The sequence below is a fragment of the Microcebus murinus genome, chromosome 17 (genome assembly GCF_040939455.1).
Source record: "Microcebus murinus isolate Inina chromosome 17, M.murinus_Inina_mat1.0, whole genome shotgun sequence".
Taxonomy (NCBI): domain Eukaryota; kingdom Metazoa; phylum Chordata; class Mammalia; order Primates; family Cheirogaleidae; genus Microcebus; species Microcebus murinus.
In genome coordinates, this window is record NC_134120.1 from 35,651,993 (window position 1) to 35,675,288 (window position 23,296).

At 33.2% G+C, this 23,296-nt stretch overlaps 1 protein-coding gene across 5 annotated transcripts in view; it reads left to right on the plus strand.

Moving 5' to 3' along the window:
* NOL4 (nucleolar protein 4) overlaps positions 1-23,296 on the plus strand; it is a 347,440-nt gene that overhangs the window by 115,421 nt on the left and 208,723 nt on the right. For all 5 annotated transcript variants that reach the window (XM_012782596.3, XM_075993566.1, XM_075993562.1 and 2 more), the window contains one exon: positions 4,501-4,633. In XM_012782596.3, coding sequence (XP_012638050.1) covers positions 4,501-4,633 — 133 coding nt within the window. The remainder of the gene's footprint in view (positions 1-4,500; positions 4,634-23,296) is intronic.

Consider the following 23,296-nt stretch of genomic DNA (forward strand, 5'->3'; position numbering starts at 1 on the left):
CAGAGAAGAAAGAAATCAATGGTAGCCATCTTTGGAAATTATCTGCTATAATGATCAATAACCATGAAAATAAAAACCCTCCAACTCACCCTCCTATATTAGCCAAAATAATATTTTTTATTTCAGCATATTATGGGGGTACAAATGTTTAGGTTATGTATGTTGCCCTTGCCCCCTCCCTGAGTCAGAGCTTCAAGTGTGTCCATCTCCCACATGGAGTGCAATTAAAACAGCTTGGGACTGGCACAAGAACAGGGACATTGACCAGTGGAACAGAACTGAGAACCCAGATATAAAACCTCATATAGCCATCTAATCTTTGACAAAGCAGACAAAAACATACACTGGGGAAAAGAATCCTTATTCAAAATAAATTTTTAATGAATTGCCTTGTTATTTGGGGTTTACCACATTGAGAAAGATTTTATAAAATACTATATCCAATGTAGTATCAATTGACATTTTAAAACTGTTGGTGAGAGTTTAACCTGGAACAAGTTTTCTGGGAGAAGGTTTGACAATAATTATTAAAAACTTTCCAAAGATACTTACATGCTTTGACTAGAAATTGATACTACGGAATGTATATATTAATATTAAGATGTTTACTATATTGCTAATAGTGAATGACAGTATATTTTTAAAATCTAACAATGAGAGATTGTCAAATCTGCACTGCCCAATATGGTAGTCTCTAGTCATATATGGATGTTCAAATTTAATTGAAAGTTAATTAAAATGAACTAAAACTAAAAGTTCAGGTCTTAAGTCATACTAACCAAATTGCAAGTGCTCATTAGCCATGTATGGCTAGTGGTTACCTTATTGAGCAGAGAATATTATAGAGTACTCCCATCATTGCAGAATGTTTTCATGAGCACCACTGGGCAAATGACCATCATTGGAAACACTTATGGGCTTACTGAGTTACATGTTGCAGGACTCCGCCCCCAAAATTCTAATTTTAGGTCTGGTGTGTGTGATTTGGGGATATGAATTTTTACACTCATATACACTGAGGCATGAGATGGTGCATTTCATACAAATGCTAACAATATATGATTTAATCTGACTTGTGCAAATGGTAAATAAAAAAAGATGAGATGGGTGTGATTGGTTTTCAGTTAGTCTTATGGAAAACTCTAAATGCTTGATTGAGTAGCTCACACATTATTTGGTAGGCAATGGGTAGGGCTGCATATATGTGAGCACAGAAGTGGCATATTCAAGAATGGGGAGATGAATTTGGGAATAGTAGGTAGCAGGAATGGCGGGGGAGGAGCTGAAGGTGGACAGGCTAACTAGGAAACTATTATTACATACCTTATTCAGGAAGAGGGAAAAATGAGATCTTGAACTAATCAGGACAATACCAATGGAAATTGGGAGGTACATGGTAGAGATTCTTTAGAGGGAAAAATCTGAGACTTGGAAACTAAAATGAAATGTGGAACAGATCAGGGGTCTCTATTTCAAGGAGCTTTTCAAGATAGAAATAAAAGCTCAATAATAAAGTATTTTAAAAATAAATAATTGCCATTTTTAAAGAAAAAAGTCTGGAAGGCAAATTATTTATTACAGTAAAATTGTTCTAATTTTTAAAAATTAAGTTTCAAGGAGGCAGAGTTACTGGGTGATTGGCCATGGCTTTCGTTATCATGAGATTTTAGTCACTTAAGGAATAAGCTCACATTGTACAATGTTGAGTTTTTTTCTGGTGGTTGTATTAATACAAAACAAAATAGATACTCATATAGGGAAGGATTTAGATGAATGGTCTAAAGATAATCATGAATAAAATACTTAATATCATGTCAATCAAGTTTTCTGAATTCTTACCCTTAGAAGCTTTCAGTAGTTTCTTCCTAGCATAATTAATATTATCTCTGTGTTTATAAAAAAACCACAAGCTTATATTTTATATACCTTTGCTACCTTTTATTAAAACATAATAGTTTAATGAGTTAATAATTAACAAGAGAACTTACAGAATGAATACATGCACTTGGTTTCATTAAAGCTCTTTATAAATGTGTAGCAACTGATATCTAATAAGGGATAGAAATATGAAAAGAAAATTATATTTCATAGGTAATAATGGAGAACATTTAAAATATCCTTGATCATTAAGCAACTTTTGATGATAAAAATTTTAAAATGGTGATATTTTTCCTAACAAAAATACACAATAGTACATTTGGTTACATAACCATATTAGTCTCTTGTCTAAATTTCTTAAAAAGTATGTTGTCAAGACTGTCATTTAGTGGTGATAAAATGTATATTGATTATCCACAATATGCTGTTGCAGTTTGTACATACATTGCACAGAATAGGAACTGTGACTTGAATCATTGTATTTAGCTCTTCTTTAAATATACACACACAAAATCTCATATTCTCACATACACATATATTTTACATATATATTTATAATGATATGCCGTAGAAATAATATTTTACTAGATTACATGCAGTTAGCTATTTGTGATGTATATAAAATACTTATAAAGACCATGGTTATGTTTTTATGTAGAACACACAGCTAATTTAGAAACATGTTGGTCACTTTTACCATTGTATTTATTTTATTGTGTGTGTTCATATAATAAATGTGCATCTTGTTATATACTATAGATTTTATTGTATATTGCACATAGCAATTTCAAACTGTTGTATTGTGCTTATTATTTACCTGACATTGTTCTAACTACTTTAAATATATTATACACACTCAATCCTCATTTAACACTACGAGGTTGGCATTATAATTATTCCCATTGCAAGGATGAAGAAACTGAGACACAGAAAGATTAGGTAACTTGCTTCAGATAACACACTTAATAAGTGGCAGAGCACGGACCTGAATCCAGGAAGTCTGGCTTCTAAGAATGTCCTTTAAAACATTATGATATAATAGACACTGCATATAGTGTATGTAATGGGTATCTATTAATATGTATGTACTTATGTATGATAAACACTGGTAACATTGAAGTCCACTTTGAAGTCTCTTGTTTTTTTCTCCTATATATATTTTTTTCAGATACACTGGGTTTTCTTAGCATTTAGAATTGAAGAAAACATAATGTACTGAGAAAGAGAGGGCACGCCACCAGGAGAAGTCTGTATGGCTGATTGCCCAGAGGTCTCACAGGGTGGCATTTCCTTGCTGAATTAATGAAGCGCTAGTGCCACTCAGTACACCCAGACATGATCAGACCTTTGATAAAGGAAGGGCACCAAAACCCAGTGGGCCTGACTTAGGGATCAGAATGCCAATCTATTAGTCTACCAGAACACTCACGTCCCCTAATCATAGCAACTTTGTGCTGTTTAAATAAGCTGTTTCCTTTAGCCTGGGTGACTTCATATGAATCCCAGTTCTGGCGTATAATAATGGGAGAGATTGCTTAGTTTCTCTGTGCCTCAGTTTCTTCATCTGTAAAAGTAAACGAATACTGGTATCTAACTCCTGGGTTATGGTAAACATTAAATGAGTAAACAAATATAAAAAGCAGTGTCTGCAACATAAAGAGCAGCACTACTACTGCTGCTAATTATTATATTAGTATTAATTATTAGTGGTGAACTTTCAGATCAAATATTTACAAATAAGAGTCAAATCTGGTGATTTTGGTTAAACATTTACATTCTAACCAGGTTTCTCGGTTTTTCCTGCTTGTATAAACACACTATTAGTTCAAAAATCAGTTTTTCAAAAGGAGTTTGCATCAATGAACTGTCTGCAGCACAATACTGTAGATTTGGTTTAAGTTAATATTTGACAGGTTTTGATGAATTGGTCATTTGGCAAACGGGCCTTTTGGTAATTTATCCATTTTGTGAACTGACATTTAGTAAATGGATCCTGCACAATTTTAACTAGAACTCCTTTTTGGGGTTGCAGTGCAATTTATATTCACTTGGAAGAAAAGAAAGGGTGTACTAAGAGTCCTTGCTCTCCCTCACACGTGGACTTTGAGTCTAGACATGTGAGTTTGGCTATTATTAGAATCTATCCTGTTTGCCAATGAAAATTTTTTATGACATCTTTCTTACTGCATTCTAAGATTTTTGCCTGTAACATTTTATTAGGTCCTTTAGTTTTTAATCAAAACTTTTCATATTATGTTTTTAATCAAAACTCTTTATGTGATGTTTTATGATTGACTCTTTCAGGAGGTATTTACTATAAAAAATCAATTCTTTCATTATTCAGGCTAATTCCCAAACTACATTCTCCCTAAACATTATTTCACCTTTAAAATCTGTGTGTATATAGATACGTTGATTGAATATTCACAAGTCTTAAAATCTTTTGAAGGGAGAAATTATTTCATTATTTGTTATTCCAAGCATCTGTTGGTGTGTAACATGTTTTCCTGAGTTCTGCAAAAGCTTGCTTACTGGCTAAACTCCAATTAACCCTATAAATAAAATAGTCATTATTTGAATGTATTCTATTTTATGATGATGATATTTTAAAACCATTTTCAGGATGAAAGTTCAATAGAAAGTGATGAATTTGATATGAGTGATTCAACACGGATGTCAGCTGTGAACTCTGATCTTAGCTCCAATCTTGAGGAAAGAATGCCAAGTCCTCAGACTCTTCATGGCCAGCAAGATGGTAAGCCTTTCAGATCGAAAAAACAAACAAACAAACAAATAAAACAACAAAAACTAACAATGAGTATAATATTTGAAATGATAACTAGCTATTAACTCTAGCGTGCACTTATCTATCTGTTTCTATTGAGACTTTTCTCGGTGTATTCAGGTTATATCATCCACTTTATTATTTTTGGATTCAGGTGCTGTGTTCAAAATTAAGGTGTTAGACTGATTTATAAACAGATATCAGTTATAAAATCCAAACTTACCCATGTTTTGTTCCCTGAACTTAAAATGTGTGTTATATCAATGAAATGCAATATCCTGTGATAATATTAATATTTTCTAGCTTTGGTTTCTTGGGCCATCATTTTTATGTTTGAACTAAGAGTTTAAAGGTGATCAAAAGATTGATTTGTGTGCTTTTCTTTTACCTAAATGACAAGTTGCAAATAAAAATTGCTGGACATTAAAGGACAGTTCTACCAGAGTGATTTTGATAAATAAGAAAACTTTTTTTTGGTGATTTTGAGCTACTTTATTTAACTTTTAAGGAAAAAAAGATCATGATATCTTATTTCTGGGTTTATTGAAGATTCCTGAATCATCCCATTGTTCTTGATAGGAAGAAAGTTGGTTATATATAGAGAGACAGAGTGGCTATGATAATTAACATTTTAGATCTAATATTTTCAGCATTCTTTATAGATTTTTGTATTTGTAAATATAAAATTATGCATAGAAGTACAGGATAATTGTGGGTGGAAATTAAGGTTTATAAATAAAAGGAAATTGGTCAGTGTTATTCAAAATTAGTTTATTATTTCTGTAATTAGCAAGTTCACATAAATTTTTGATTATATAGTTTTGTCCCTATATTTCTAGATGGGGGGAAAAGCTTTCCTTGCTTTCTCTGACAATTGCTACTAAAAACTGGTTGCAAAAGATTGCTATATTTTTAGCTGCTATTTGTGTTCTATGTTGACAAGGCTTATGAAATTCCTAGTTTTAAGCATATAAAAAGACCAAAAAAGGGGGACTTTACTTTTTCTCATTTCAGAGGAGTCTAAAAGATGTTGGCGTCCTTGTTCAAATGAGTTATGAGAAAAGAAGTAGTGCATTATTGGTAACTTTCAGATTCTATGTTACTTGCTTCATCATGGAATACCTATTGTAATAGAAAGGGTGTTTATTTGTGAATATTATAAGAATGAAGTTCTTCTAGTTTAGATATAAATGATCTCTTTTCTATTAAAACACGAGTGGAAATTCCTCAGACTTTGTTTTTTTTTTTAATGGGAATTATATGGCATTAGGATGATAGAATAATTGAAATGATTTTAGTTATATATATGTCACTGTATTCATTTATTTGTTTATATATTTTACCTGGTTATAACCTCAGCATTTTTAGTCTATAACTTTGGAAAATATAAATTGAGGAGGATGTCTCATCATTAAAATTCATAGTTATCTTGATCAGAATTGCCAACTATGGGTCTTTGTCTAGGACACAGCTGTTGTAATATAAATCTATATTGATTTTAATAAAACACAGTAGAATAATTTCAAATACTAAGAAGAAAGCACTTTCTCTTGATATGTGGATGTATGCTATGAGGATAATGACATATCTAGTGTTCCTTCTCCAACCTAGGCCTATTTCTCACACTCATCATTGAATTGTTTTTTTGCAATGATCTCTCTGCTACATCAGAGTTTTCCCCACCCTAGTGGACTGTTAATATCAGCATACAAACATATAATGTAATAAATACCCTCTTTAAAAAGCCCTCCATTAATTCTGTCTTAGTCTGTTTGTGTTGCTGTAACAAAATACCTGAGACTGGGTACTTCATGAAGAATATAAATTTATTTCTTGCAGTTCTGGAGCCCAAGATCTTGGAGTCCAAGATCTAGGCACTGGCAGGTTCGTGTTCAATGTCTGCTGAGGGCCTGGTCTCCCCTTCTAAGGTGATACCTTTTAGCTGCATCCTCCAAAAGGGAGGAACACTGTGTCCTCACGATGGAATAGACAGAAGGAACAAACAAGAGCTGAACTGCCACTGTCAAGCACTTTTATAAGGGCACTTCATACTTCATGAGGGTGGAACCCTCATGAGTCAATCACATCCTAAAGGCCACACCTCTTAATACTGTTGCATTGGGAATTAAGCTCAGCATGACTTTTGGAAAGGACAAAAACATTCAAACCATAGCAGATCCCATCGTGTCCCTCCATTCATTGCCCTGTTTCTCTGCAACCACTCCTGCAGTACATTTTACAGTGAATTCATTGGAAGAGTTGTCTCCTCATTTCCACTTTGTCATCTCTACTCTTTCTGGCTCATCTTAGGTAGTCTTACATCCTTGCCATGCCACTCACTTGTTCTTGTAAAGATCTTCAGCCGGCTTCATGTTGCCTCATTCATTGATCAACCCTTCCTCTTCATCTACTGCCACACTAATATTGAAGGACAATGCTCCCTTTATTTTCTTACAGGCTTTCTGTCTCATGTCTGTGGGCTCCTTTTCCATACTCTGTTCTGTGGGTATTGGAGTGCAGTTCTTAACTCCCTATTCCTTATGCTTACTTTCTAGATCACATCTAATCAAGTTGCTTTTGATACCATTTGTACGCAGATGAATCTATTTCTCTAAGCCCTGACATCTTTCCTGAGCTAAGGACTATCTTCCTTTACCTATTTACTAATTGTCAACATTCTTCAGAGGACACATCACTGCATGAAACCACATTATTTTTCTCACTTATTAGCTGTTTCTCTTCTAGAATACAAATACCATATTAAATAATGTGTCTTCTCATGCTTTCCATTTTCCTTTCATTTGCTCTTTTTCAGATAGTTTTTCAGTGCTCCATCATTTAAATGATTAAAATATAACTTCTTACCATGATTATAACTTGTAACATGTTTTACATATTTTCCTTCTTTCTTCTCTCCTTTCCCCTGATAATGGCACTTTCCTAGGTGACTCATATTGACAACCTACTGTATAATCCCTCGTTTTCTCTGTATACACACACATATACTCAGAAGATTTTGTCATTATTATTTTACAAAAATAGTACCGTGACATATATGCTGTTCTGTATGTTGCTTTACTCATCCAACATTATCTTTCTTTTAGAGCTTCCTATATGCTGAGATGTATATATAATTGTCAGCATATAAAAGAGGCATGGTTCCTACCTTCATGTGACATACAATCTAAAGGAATAAAATTATATATGATACCATTCAGTTTGATTAGCTTTCATCTAACTGATATGGGGAAATTTCTGCTTCCATAAAATAAGTATTTATACTAGTAAAACTTTTAGCATATGTCTATCTTTCTCAGATTATTGAGGACTCTGGGAGCTAGGCCTAGCCAGCCCTGGGTATATTGCTTTCTTGTGGATGACATGCATTAATCTTTGGGAGTGGTCAGAAGGTAAGGACTTATGATATAACAAATCCAATTTTGGGCGAGAATTTCAAATATATCCCCAATCTAGGGTAGTGTGGAACATGGTTTCTCAACCTTTGCACCATTGACACATAACTCCTTGTTGTGGGGGGATGTCCTGTGCATTGCAGCATGTTTAGCAGCTTCCTGGCTTCCACCTACTACATGCTGGCAGCACCCTTCCCCCTAATTGTGGTGAATTAAAATATCTTCAGGCATTGCAAATGTCTCCTGGGGGCAAAACCACCTTAAATTGAAAGCAACTGGTATAGATAGGGAATAAGAGTCCATGTGTGAAGCCAGTATGATAGGGATTGAAGAGACAAATGGAGAAAAGTTTGGAAGTAGAGGTTGGAGACAAGTCTAGGAAGCACTGGCCAGTGCCTTTCTGCAATGTTGCAAACGTTCTGTAATTACACGATCCAATATGGTGGTTATTATCCATATTGTAGCTATCGAGTACTTGAAATAAGGCTAGTGTGAATCAGGAAGTGTTATAATTTTATTTAATTTTAACTAATGTTAATTCAAATTTAAATAGATACATGTGACTAGTGTCTACTGGTTCAAATAGTGTCGATCTAGATCATTATTTCATTTTTCTGGGTAGTTAGACTCCTTTCTCTGCATCCATAGATTGAATGTGTCTGAAGACTTTGGAAAAATTGTGGAAGAAACTCCTATTTTAATAGTTGGCTGAAACCCCAGTTCAATATATTCAAAATCTAAACAACATTTTAAAAGTTAAATTAAAATTTTCTATTTTTAATATTGAGAGATTAAGGTATTATTTAGAGAAATTGAAGTAGGATATTATGATTTTTATGAATCGTTCACAATTATAACAGGTAGATATAATAATGTCTTTATGAGGCACCATATAAATCAGAAAGCAAAAGAACATTTTTTCAATTTTCATTTCAGTATAGTTATAGAAAATTTTGCAATTTACTCATAAAATATCAAGGGAAAGAAGGAATATAAAATATGCATCATTTTAGAAATATATGTATATTATATATATTGGTAAAAGGGAGAAAAAGAAGAAAAATATCTTGCTGTAGGCTGGATAATTAGGTAAAGGTCAAGTAGATACAAACCCAAAGGGAGAATTTGTAATGAGAAAAATGCTTCAAGATTAATGTGCAATATTTAGTTTCTTTAGCTTTTTTTTTGAGTTGATAATGCTTCCCTAACTCACTAAAAACATAAAAGTAGAAAAAATGCATATGAACTGGAAATCTTTGCATAGGAAATATTTTACTGTCATTTTTGGTTTTTACGAAACTATGTTAAGCTATTTACTTTTTTTTTTTTTTTACAGACTTAAAGGAATGCCTTTAGGTTAAGATAATTTAAAGGTTTTATATACATTTGATTTGCTCATGAAAGCAATAGGTCCTTGAAGGTGTTCTGGACTATAAGGAATTTATTATGAAGGAAGAAGCTTTGCTATGCGATGGCTGTGGTTCAATGAATTTCAAAAAAAACATCCCCCTGACCAAACAGCTAAAGGAATCCCGTATTCAAATATTCACTGGTTTGTGGTTTTGTGAGTGATCTGCCTTTTCTGGCATTCATTTAAATGGATGGATTAGAAACAGAAATTTTGTCACTTAACCTTCTACCTTTGAATCTCAGATCCTAGATCTTTGTGGGAGTATGGACTAGTTCAGAAAGCATTTCCTTTTCTTAATCACTTATTTTCTTCATTATGAATCCGTACTTTCTAAAAACAGCTGATTCAGTATTTATTTGTAGTCTAGCGTTATTTTTTAAAGGATATCAGCAAAATAAAAGTGTCAGATTTAGATACAAACTTAAAAGTTTCAATTCAAAATAAGCATTTGACTTCATCTGATAGAGGGACACTTTTCTGAGAACCATCTTAGTTGCTTTCCTGAGTTAACATTTTATTGTAAACTACTGATATTTGTGTAAGGAAATATTTGTGTTTTTTTTAACTCAGAAAGATTATTAGGTATTAGCAAAAGATATGTCTTTATTTTTCAATCACAACAAATGATGTCTTTTCCTTTTTGCGTTTTTTTTTTTATTATTATTTTAGAAAGGTAATGGGAATACAAGGAAAAGTTAGGCATACTCTTAAATTCGCTGCGTGTCAGCTGAATTGGCTTCAAAAGTAAGGATTTACAATAGAAAAAAGTATATATTTCATTTTAGACCTTGTTTTATATGATTTTGATTGTAACATCACAGAACACTTTGCTCTTGGGAGAGCATGATCAATAACCCTTGATTGTCACATGTCAATTCACTCAATAGGATAACATGGAGTTATTTTTAACATTTTTTTTTTTTTGCAGTATCTGGTACTTCCTTATTGAATCAATGACTTGCTTATGCATAAAAGTTTTACAAACAGTGACTGTGTGCACGCAAAAGGATGTGGTAATGTCTAGAAACAACAAAAAAGGGAGATGACTTGTGAGTTAAGAGTTCTCGTAAAGAGCTCATTTGTCAACATTCACTTCAACTTCTAGCCATGATGAACTTTTAAAAACACATAGCAAAGGCAAATTTTTCCTTCAAAGATGTATTTGACAATTTTATTATCATTTAGGACTGTATAGTTCATTTGTCAGAATTTGAGAACATCTCCCCCTTTCTCATAATATTTGTATCATAGAAATGTTTTAATATGCTTCCATTGGCCAGGCTATTTTTGATGAGCAGAAAAAAAAATTGAATTGGAATTTAGTGGCTAACCTACATACAAATATTAAGCGATAGCATGTACATATATATATATAGTGTATGTATATATACATTAATCTTATATAATCATGGTTATTATGTAAACTTTGAATACATTTACGTCTTCCCTGCTAAGAACAGGTAATTCTATTCATCATAAATGTCAATTTAGTAAAAATTAAATTATTGTATAAATAGTATGTTATAAATTATTTTAGATTAACAAATAGGTTAATATTCTGCTTGCAATGATTTGGAATTTCACTTACTTTGAATAAAATTATAATTTTTTTATAATAATGATGTGGTTCTCAGGTTCAAAATTTCAAAAAATGGTTTCCAAACCTAGAAAAGTATTTTGCATTTAATATCTTTGGGAAAAAAGTGAATCCAACTGATGTCTACTTAGTCCTTCAAGGCCCAGTTAGACTAGAACAAATGACTTGAATAAATATCCTCCTCTCTAATCTAGAGTTATTTTCTTGCTTCTATGGATGTGTAGATCTTTTGTGTAACATGTTAGTCTAGACCACTTTTCCCAAATAATAATCCATAGAACACTGAGTCTAAAATACAATATTATGAAATCCATTTAAAATATTTCTATATTAAATATTTTTCCAAGATTCTTTGAGTTCTTTAGATTCCATAATGGAATCTTTGCCTCCCACTAAGACATATATGATACAGAATTCACTCATATTCAGGGGCTAGGTAGCCAAAAAGAAGTCAAATGTCCTATTCAGAGAGATGATTCTAAAAGGTAACTTATTTGGATCCATAAATATACTTAGGACAAGAGTAAGTGGTGAAAGGTCTGAGATTTTATTATTTATTCAACAATATGTGCAGAACCCTAGAATAAGTTGGACAATGGAGTTATAAGCATGAAAGTGGCATATTAGGTTGAACTATATAAAATTGCCATATTTTATTGCTCAATCCAATAGTTCAAGCTCTAAAATAACTTAAACTATAGGATGAAGGATATGGAAGCAAAATGTTTTTGAGATTGGGATGTATTTCTGTTTCAGATAGCAGTGATACACACATGTACACTGTGTATATCTATCTTGTATACTTATAAAATGACCATAGTCCCTTTTTTGAGTGGAAAAATAAAAGAGAGTTTAAAAAATATAGTGATCTAGTTGTGAGATAAATAAGTGGGTAAAGAGATATGGTAGTAGAAGTTTTACTTTTTCTTCTGTCCTAAGTTAGATTATATGCTGAGCTGGCAGCATGAATCTCCTACATTGAGAATTTATAAAAATAAATACAGATTCATAGGACACAGTTCAGATGGGATGACTAAAACAATCATGTGGGATAAAAGTGTGAAGCCAATGTTCCAGACCATACTTTTGAAGATACTACTCACAATTCTGCCCAGCTGTTCTGGGGTATTAAGAGAGATCTGGAACCCATTCTACTAAGTGAAGTATCCCAAGAATGGAAAAACAAGCACCACATGTACTCACCAGAAAATTGGTTATAACTGATCAACACTTAAGTGCACGTATAATAATAACATTCATCGGGTGTCGGGCAAATGGGAGGAGGGAGAAGGGGATGGATATATACAAACTTAATGGATGTGGTGCACAGTCAGGGGGATGGACATACTTGAAGATCTGACTCTGGTGGGGCAATAGCAATATACGTAATGTAAACATTTGTACCCCCATAATGTGCTGAAATTAAAAAAAAAAAAGATGGCAACAGTATATAGACGATTAAGTCATGTGGGTGCAGTTCATGCACAAATGTTGTTTTGGCCAGTGCCTTCTGACTTACCTACTGGGTGAGGATTAGTATGCACATTTATATAGGTTTCATATAGCTCTATTTTCTTAGTTACAATAATTGTCATGTATGACAGTTCTCTAATAACTTTTGAAAATGCCCCTCTATTAGTGAAAGATATTTTATAGTCTGTTTTTGGTCTTATCTAGGAACATTGCACAAACTGGATTTAATTTAAGAACACACATGTGCACAAACACATGCAAATACTCTTTTACTGCCTGGTGTATATGTGAATAAAAATTTAGTAAAAATATGCTTGTGACTACAATTGCATCTAATTTGGGTGAATAGAATAGTTTCTTATAATTATTACAGAATATAAACCAGCAATAAAAGTGAGTTCTAGTCACCATTTAATTTAGTTGGAAAATCTAATAAAACATGTTTTTAATAAAAATGATGCAAAACAGTATACTTAGTAGGAAATTAAATTCAGTGGTTAATTTTTTATGATGGTAAGTTTTAATTAGAAAAGCTATTAAAATGTTTTTCTGGTTGAACACAACATTCCCTAGTGAGATTACGTTGTCTTGTGTAAGTCATTTTCTCTGTTCTGCAAGTTTGTTTTCCCTTAACTGTTTCTAATTGATTAGGAAATTTTGCATAGAGCAGAAATTTTTGAAAGGAGGCTGATTTTTTTACACAAATGTAATAAAACATTTGGCTTCAAAATTGAATCTGTTCTTAATGGTGTCCTCACTTTTTAACTTACATATACTTCTGAACTTAAAATCTTTGAAAATGATTTAATGATGCTGTTTTTTCTTAATTCAGGTTGTTTTAATGCTATACTAAAAGTAATTTACATGATGAATTTGTTGAATTATTCTGAGTTGAGTTAGTTAAGCTGATGAATCTTTTAGAAAGCTCTCTCTTCGTGGCACTTTCTCTATAAATATAATTTGCAGAAATGTAAACTGCCGTTATAAGTAATACAAAGATAACAGATAGTTTGAATGTTACTATGAATAAGAGGAAGTTTTGATTGTTAAATCCATTTGTAATATTGTTAGGTGTGTACATGTGTGTTTATGTGTATGCATTTAATCATTTGAAATAGCTTTTTGGCAGTAATTCTCTGTTTCTAAAAGCAGGAAAAGAAAGAGCAATTTGGCTTACACATAAAGCATTAAGTCTAGAAGAACGATGCTTAGTTGTACATTTATTTGAAATGCTTACATAGGGAATACTATTTTCTTTTTACATTTCAGGTCATATTATTTGGAAGTTTGCTCTACTTTTCTCAAGTTAAAAGTCTGCCTTCTGACACTTTACTCACATCACATAAGTTATTTTCATATGAATGAGTGCTTATTTGGAAATGTCACTTATTGATTTCAGTTGGTAGCTTGCCACACCCCAGAGACCAGTTCTATCTTAGCTAGATTCTGGTCCTCTGCTAAACTAGGGGAAATTGGCTTGGTTCCAGCATCAAATTTGATCAGTGAAGGATGTCAGATTAATTTGAGATTTTACTTCTATGTTAGTTCTTTGTTTTGAGGTATTGCTCTTGTGGTTTGTTACTATCTTCATGACAGTGTTTGCTGGTCCATGAATGATTACATGGATCCAGCATTCAGTGCCTTAGCACCAGATGCCAAAATTCTGTTAGAACCAAGTAGCAGATGCTAGACTCTTTAGTCCTTGAATATTGAGTATTATCTGTTAATGTATAAACAAAGTTAAGAATCCTCTTGACACTGGAGCGATGTTAGAAAATGTATGTCTTTCTTGCATTTATTTGAATAAATTTTGAGTCTATCAATTTATGTATCCAGGCATATTATAGAATGAGACCACCAGAATTTTCTCAATTTTAAAGTCATGAGCAAGTGTCTTTTATTCTATTTTTTTGTATTTTTTTTTTTTACTATCATCTGGTTAGCCTTTAAAAACTTTTACCACTAAGTTAACATGACACTGTATTTCTTTATAACTTTCTTGTGCTAATTTGGGTCAGATAGCTATTACTTTTTTAAACAAACAGCTTTTGCCTTTAGGTAAAAACAGTTCAGTGGTGAGTAGGGCTTTGAAGCTGGTGATGCATAGCAGCTGTGCAGACAGATAAATCAACTACAACTTGGGACTAAATTGACCATAAAAATCTTTATTTACTAGATTTATTGGGATCTTAGTTAGATTTTGGGTTGATATAAGGAAAGAACAGTTGGAAGGTATTGAAGAAAGGGGTTGAAAAATATTTTACTATACTGATTACAAATTTATAGTGTAATTGTTTTCTTATCAGTCTCACTTTCCACTTGACTGGGAGTGCCTTGCAGAAAAAGTATGTCTAATCCATCCCTGCACACTCCCTTGGGAGCCATGCACAATGTTTGACATCTAATAGACTATAAAAACTTTTTGAATAGAAATCTGTTTACTTTTGTGGTAAAATGCACTCAATTCTTAGACTCAGTCTTTCTTGCCAAATGTTAGATAGGCAGGTGCTTTCTTTGTCCATGGATGAATATTCTGTCTTTTTTGAATCCTGCTTTGGGGTTTCTAATACCCATGCTGTCTTCCTTTTCTACCTCCCAAATCTGCTAAGGAGCGATGAAACAGTACAGTAGCTTTGAGATCTTCAAGTGAATTTATTAAGAAGATAGCATGAAGAAACTCTCAATTGTAAATCATGAGACCTGGTTTCTTGTCATAGCTCTGCCAGTGACTAATTCTGCAGCCTTGCTGAAGAATTACTGACATCTTTGGGCAACCATTTCTGTATTTGTAAATAAGAGGTTTCAATAATCTTGCTCTAAACTTCATTCTAACTCCAGAATCATCTGCAGGTGTTCATTCACTTTGTCAAGATTTTCTTTCTTGGTTTTAACATTTTCTCTTGTCTCATTTTCTACACATCTCTAAACAGGTTTAGTGTTTTTTTAAACTAGGGAACGGGATTATAAAGTTATGGAGACACTCCCATTCTTCTCCCAGTTGGCTATTCCTTAGAAAATGAGGGTGACTCCTCAAGGATCAGACTTTCCACTCTCCCAGTTTCTCCTTCCAATCTTGACTGCAAAAGTGATTAGAGTTTTTCTCTTTTTCCTGCTAGTCTACCATGCCTTTGGAAAGACACTGTAGTCAACATAAAAGTTTGCGGACATTGCCAAAATGTTGTTAAATGATCACTTTCTTTTTTTTTCTCTATGAAAACCCCCATTCATAAGAACTGTTATCCGTATTCTATTTTGAATATGCAGATGTACATATATATGTGTGTGTGTGGTTATGGATGTAGATAGACAAAGACAGAAAGAGAGGACTTTAGCTGTTTCAACAATAATGATTATTTTTCTTCAAGAAATTTTTATAGAATTTCTCCTAAGTCCTGAGATACTAAAGAGGATTTTGGGATTTCCTTCAGTCATAGCATCATTACATCTTTGGCAACCTTACATATCTGTATATGTTTCGGAAATTTTAAGGCTTTTTTGGCAGTCAAATATCATCAATAAGCCCATCTCTCAGTTTGGGGATTTATTTCATTAACATATCATTATTGCTATGGAGTAGCAATGTCTTGTACACTAGATCTTGCAGAATAAAAAGTGCAACTCATCACCTTAGCTCTGTCTTTATTCAAATCTATGGCAAAGCAATCAAGAGGTATCAAGTTAGCGTTATAGAGACAGTGAAGTTTAGCGTACCAAATGCTGATGGCAGTGTTCTAAAGTGGTGTGTGTGAGGGCATGCTTGCTGTCTTAACACATGTCAAATCCAGCAGCAGTTTGTTTATATAAAGTGTCCTGTGTATAATTCTACTTTAGAGTCAATGAAGAGCATCTAAATTTTCTTCTGATTCAATCATCTAAAATAAAATTATTTGTAAAGATATTTCTAACAGAAAGTAAAGATGGATGATGATAACTAAAATTTCTTGATCACTTACTAGGCATTGCTTGAAGAATTAACTTTGTAAGTTTTACAACAATCTTATGAAGTGTGTGTACTGTTATTTTTTGGTGTAAATGAGGAAACTGAGGCTAATTAAGTAGCCTATCATCACTACAACTGCTGAGTGGTAGAAACAGGACTGGAATGTAGCCATTATGGTTCTGGAGCCCAAGACTTTGAACACAAGTTTCTAAGTTGTCAGAAGCCCACCTGTGTAACCATAGCATTTATTATATCCTGTAACTTGTGCTTGCTTATATATATTATTTTATGCTGTGCAGGCTCAATAATCCCATCATATCTGTATTATCTAAACAAATAATTAATGTTCTAATCTAGCTAATATTTTCAGATAGCCTGTGCCTTTTAATCTGTCTATAATAGCTACTTCTAGATGTTTTCCCATTCTTACCTATAATCATGCCTGTACCCTCTTTGTTTCTGCATTGTTATAAGGAAATTAAAATGTTATTTGTAGCATTGAAATCTATTTGTTTTGCCTGGCTTTCTAAAACAGGAGAAACAAACATAAGGTCTGTTTATTTCAAGTATATCTCTTGGCAATAATTGCCCTGTGTTTAAAATTCATATTTCCTCATATCTATTAAATATGTAATTGGCTTTTAACAATGGCTTTTATTCCTCCTGATTCTTTTCTTGTATGGAAAGTGCAGTAAGAAATTGTGACTGGCCTCGACTTTATTCATTATTTTGGATCTTTTCATTCCATTTCACTCTGCTTTATTCTAAACAATAAGACCAAGCTCTGATAGAAAGAAAAGAAAAACACTCCTCATTCATGACCATCCACTCTTACCAATAATGATTTACCTTATCTTTTAAGCTCTTTGTTTTATAACATTTCAGCTTTGCTTTGTGTGAAATAAAAATAAAGTGTACACTTTTTTCAATGAAGAGTACCATTTTCTTATATAAAGAATTTAGCTGAATAGGCTATTTGAATAATCATATAAGTTACATGTCTTTAGATGAGATACTTTATATAACAATAATGGTCATTCTAACCTAATAAAATATATTAAAAGCATGTTTCAGTGTGCATAAAGTGTAAGTTATCCCGATTATAATTACCTCTGCAGAACTAGTCACTGGCAGAGCTTGGGTAAGAAAACAGGTCTCAAGACTTACGGGATATTCAGTCCTACTCAAATGTGAACAAACTTTTCAAAATAAAACAAAACATCAAACTTCAAAAGAAGTCTTTTAATATTATTAATTGAAATTTCTTGCATTTCTAAAAAAATACCAATAAAGTTCATTAGGGCTTGTAAAATACTGCAGCTTAAGAACTTATATTTGGTGAATTTAGAGGTTAATAATATAATTAGTTTCCATGTAGGCATATGTTTTGCCTAATGCTTGTGAATGCTTTATAGTGCCCTACATGATTTATAGTTCTTGTCAGCTGGCTGATCTGTAAATAGGTTAGCTTCTACATTTGCATCTATAGATAAAGGGCCAATTTCTACTTTCTTAAAAAGAAGACTACACAATTATTATTATTCTAGGTCTTAAATTTTTATATTTTATATTGTATTTAAATTTTATATTATATATATTATTATTCTAGGTCTTAAGTTTTTATAAATAACTTCCAGATAGACTAGATATTTTGACTTTTTCCTTTGAAAATTGTTTCTCACCCCATTGAAGTGCTATTATACTAATAACTATAATGCAGTTTAACAAAGTAGCATCTTGTGTGCCACGTATTATTTCCATTCAAAACTAAACCCTGTCTTTTATTTTCCTTCCATTAAACCAGGATGCTTTTTGTTACTAAAAATGATGCTTTGTTAAGTATGTGTTTTATAAAACTTCTTTATAAAGCAGATTCCAAAATGTCATTAAAGGTGATGATAGACAAAGATGTGATATAAAAGATAGGATAGTGGCCCAGGGTTCACAAGACCAAGTTTAGATCCCACTTCTATGACATAACTTGTATCCTGGTGTACTCTGATATATATTAGCCATTTTCACTTACGGGTAATATTTGCTTTATTAACATCCATAGTTAATAGAAACCAATAAAATAGTCATTTACAACAGTTATTTATTGACCACCTACTATGTGCCAGAACTATATGCAGTGGTAAGGATTCAGCATTGTGCAAAACAGAAAAGGGGCCCACACTATCAAAGTTGATATGTAGTCTGGTTGAGGAGAGCATTAGATAACCCCAAGTCTAAATATATAACTACAGACTGGGGATAGGAGCCTTATTAGTGAATATAGCAAGTAGCCTAGGTTTAACTGTGGGGGTGGAGGAGCAGGAAATGCCTCTCTCACAGAAAATGACAGACAACCAGAGGATGAACAACAATTCTCAGGCGGCAAACGGCATGGGGTCACTTCTGACAGAAGCAACAGCATGTGCTAAGGCCCTGTGCTTCGGAAACTGTTGAGCTCTAAGGGGGCAGTATTTTGATATTTAACTCCATGTGCTTGGTTTTTCAATTCCTATCGCTTCTGCTCACCATATCTCCTTTAAGTAGAATTCAGGGATTTCCAGATGAACAGCCCTCAGCCTAAGTATGGTACAGAAAGAAGAAAGGCTTTTGAGCGCTTAAATAGATATTTTAAAATTAATATCCTAGATATATATCTTTAAAACTATGGCTTTCACTTGCAAGATCCATACAAAAAATATAATTCTAAAAGTCTGGCTTTAAATAGAAGCAAAAGCCTGGAAGGATGAGTGAATAAATTAATAGAAAGGACGAGAATGCATAATTGCATAAGAACTCTTTTGTTCTTTCCCAAAGAAGTTAATAGTTCAATTCTGTGTGTGTGTGTGTGTGTGTGTGTGTGTGTGTGTGTGTGTGTGTGAAGGAGCAATTTGGAGAGATGAGATGCAAGGTTCACTGGCAAACGCTTAGTGTGGCCACCACCTGTGTTGCAGGGTAGTTGGAAAACACTTGAAGGATGCCAAATACAAGCCAGTGTGTGTCTCAATACCCAGGGTGTAGTCAGGAAGACTGCAAGCCTCCCTGGGATGCTGTTTGTCCAACACGGCATCCGAAGAGCACAAGAGCAATAGTGTGAGGTTCTTTGGTACTTCTGCTAAAGAAAAATATCACAGACATACATGCTAGCCTGGGGTGGGGTGGCTGAGAGAAGCAGATGAAAGGTTTGTTGAACTGGCAGAATCTCCATGGTTGGGATGAAGAAGTCTTGAATCTGTCAAGTGGAAGCTCTAACAAGGTCATTGTCACATCAGCATATTGAACAAGGATAGACATCAGATTATGTTACTTGGCCTTGGAAACAGTGAAGACAGAATACACTGGCCTCCTTTTTCTGCCCACCCACTCTTCCCAAGCCTCACACAACGTGGTCATTCAGGTTTCTACAAATGAAGGCAGTGGTGGTGGTAGAATCCCGACAAAAGGCACTGGACATTAGCTAGACATGGCAACACCTTCATTGGGCCTTTCTCTCCCTGACCACAAGTGAGACAAATAAACTAAATTCAATTAAAAAGAAAAATGTTCTCTATTTTTATACACTTGAGTTTGTGACCATATAAATTTATACCAGTCCTACATGAAATGTAAATGTTAGTAATAACCATCAGTAGGTTTAAGGCAGCGGCCAGAAATGACCATACCTAGATCTGCACAGCTGCCTTAAATTTATCATGCTGATTAATGTCCCTCCTTTTTAAATATCTTTGTAGGAAATTGGATATTATGTTCATTGTGTACCCATGTTCTTTTGCAAGTGATTGCAAAGCATTTTAGAAATCTCTCTCTAGATCAAAACAGTTATTTTTAAACTGTGATTGCTATGTACAGTATTTCATTCCCATATTTCATTGAATTACTGCTTTCATTTTACTTGTCATTATATATACGTAGTAAGTTATATAATGACTTATTAAATGTTTTATCTTCTCCTACACGTCCCTTTTAAAATGATTTGATGATATGCAACAAAGGAGCACATTGTTACTGTGGGAGGTAATCAATCTGCTGAAGTGATAGCATTGAGGTTGTGTGTCATTGTCCCTTGGGACTCATTTTAATGTCCGTGACATCTAGTGTCACCTCAGAAATTCTCCTGCTTGAAGACATCCTTTGCATTTTGACAATTGTTTTTATTAATAAAGGTGAAATCATCCTTAATAAGAATCACTTAAATTTAAAAGAGAATTAACTTTACCTGAGACATTTTGCTTTCAATTAGAATACAATTTATGTCTACCTAATGCTAATTTCAGTGATCTGGCCAATGTTAATAGAATTATGACCACCATCCTCTGAAACTGACATTCATTTCATTCTAATATAGACATAAATATAAGTATCATCTCCCTTGCAATTGAAATCATGTATTTGTTGCTATTATATTTAAATTTTGATTAAAATATCTTGGCTTCAAGAAAATGCCAGCATGTTTCAATTATCTAAAATGAAAGGAACTGACACACAAATATGTATTGGATTCCTTGTTCCATTCATGGAAATTATTTTATGATGGGAAAGTAAATCTCTAGAATTAAAAATCTATAAAGACATTTTTAAAGTATAAAAACAAAATAGTTTCATTTGTTAGTTCATGGTGAACCTACTTAGAAAATTAGCTTTACTTTTTCTTTTGTTTTTCCAAAGACATGAATAGATATGTTATTATTTGTACTATTGGCATAGGAGGTAATATCCTGACATATTTGAAACCTTTTCATTTTATGCTGAAATCAGCAGTAATGGAAAATAGTAAAATCATCTATTACTCTAATAACCACTAGAGGTCTACTAATATCAAATTTCTGTCAACATCATTTCTTTCTACAAATATTTTAAATTAACTATTTCATATGAATGAAAGTGAATTTTCTCCTCTTTGTTGTATATATCTTTCATTCTGTAGACTTTAATTCCACCTAAAATTAAGAACTTTGGGAGATTTTTGCTTGCTTTATTTTCTTCTCAGGTTGTCTTTAAATACTATATCATAACTATTAATTTTAAGAAAAATCTAACCCTTAAGTGGATGATGATGGTGGGAATTGGGTCCTTTAATTAAACATGTATACATATATATGGATATGTAGGTATCTATGCATTTATTTGTGATTATGTGTATGTGTATTATATATGATAACAGTAAAAAATAGATGTCTGTCTTTTTAGTCACTAGATTATGTGAATGCCATTTCATTCTAAGGCAAGGATTTACTGCCTGGTGTTGGACGTTTTCATGCTAACTCCAGGGATTTTGCAGATGTTCATGCAAATCAAATAAAAGCAGAGAGTTTGCCATTCAAAGATTCATGTCATAGTCACATCATGTTGCTAAAAATAGGTGCTTTCTATTTTATTAGAAATAATGAATATTACTAGCCACCATTTTATAGAAAATATGTGTCTAAGAACTCTGATAGTATTAAATATCACTGTGCTATTCAATATGATTTGCCACTTTACATTCTTTTATATAAAATAAAGTAGCAACTCAAATCTGCGTGAAATAAGTAAGGAGTCCATCTTTGAACTCTGGTGCATCAGAGGTGCTCAGTGAAACTTGTTTAGGTGACTGTTCTACCTTCCTAGAGTGGGGCTCAGGTGACATATGAAGAACTAAGAAGTACCCTAGAGTCTGCAGTACTTTGAAGAGTCACAGCTTGCAAATCTTGGTAGAAATATCATTTCCATCATTCTCTCATTCCAATCCAGCCCCAGTGCCATCATCTTGCTGAGGTTAAAAGTGAAATTAGAATTGTGGGGTCACCTCTTTGGAAGAATGAAAAAGGGAAATATGTGTATCTTCCCTGAGTCCTAGGACTCCTTTTCATATTAGCCAAAATAAGTATGAATTCATCTGCAATAAAATGAAAACTGAATTTTTAAGGAAACATTGAATCTAGATTTTTTTCTTTGAGCATTTAGTGAACTGCCCCAGAATTTGTTCATCTTAGACCCTATCTAGGAGTCAGGGGCAAGGTTATAAATGCAGCAAAGAGCTGACATTTGCTCAATCCAGATAGCCAAAAAGATTTTTTTTTTGTCACATGTTGCTGGATAATTATATTTTCCACTATGCAGGATGACCTTTTTAGTAAGCAGAATGGGCTACTGCCAATGTGAGGGATTTGGAAGATGCCAGAAATGGCTCCTCCTGGCTACTGTGCATGGGTACAAAGTGATGAAGTTTGTGCACACTGCAGAGGCTGCTGGCCACAGGGGTTTTGGGGGGAATGATGGCTCATTCTAGGTCTTGCTCTTCTTTGCCAAGCCAAGTGTGCCAGTGGGAAGCTTCATGTGCCCAGGGGAAGGGGCACCTTTTCATAATTCATCTGACTAGGGGAAGTATTTTTTGCAAGTAGACAGCCTTTCCATAGTTTGCAAACTAGCCTCACACGTGCTAGTGGCTGCCCCTACTACAGTGTTTCCACCTATCATGGTATATTAATTTTTTCCATCATACATTTGGGTTCTGAAGGTTCTTATATTCTTTCTTATTAAAAAGAGAACATTATACTCCTCCCTGCAACAAAATAAAACCTTTGCAATTACGAATAAACACCTAAATTGAAATTACTAACTACCAACTTGGAAGGAACTTAGAAGTTGTTTTTGCATCTATGGAAATAGATGCAAAATTATATATTGTGTATATGTGTTATATATGTGTGTCACATACATAACATATATACAAAAACATTCAAACATATACACAAATATGGAAGATACCAGGAACATGAAGGTATTCATCTTCCAGCTTTAACAATTACCCATTTGAAAGCTTTTTACA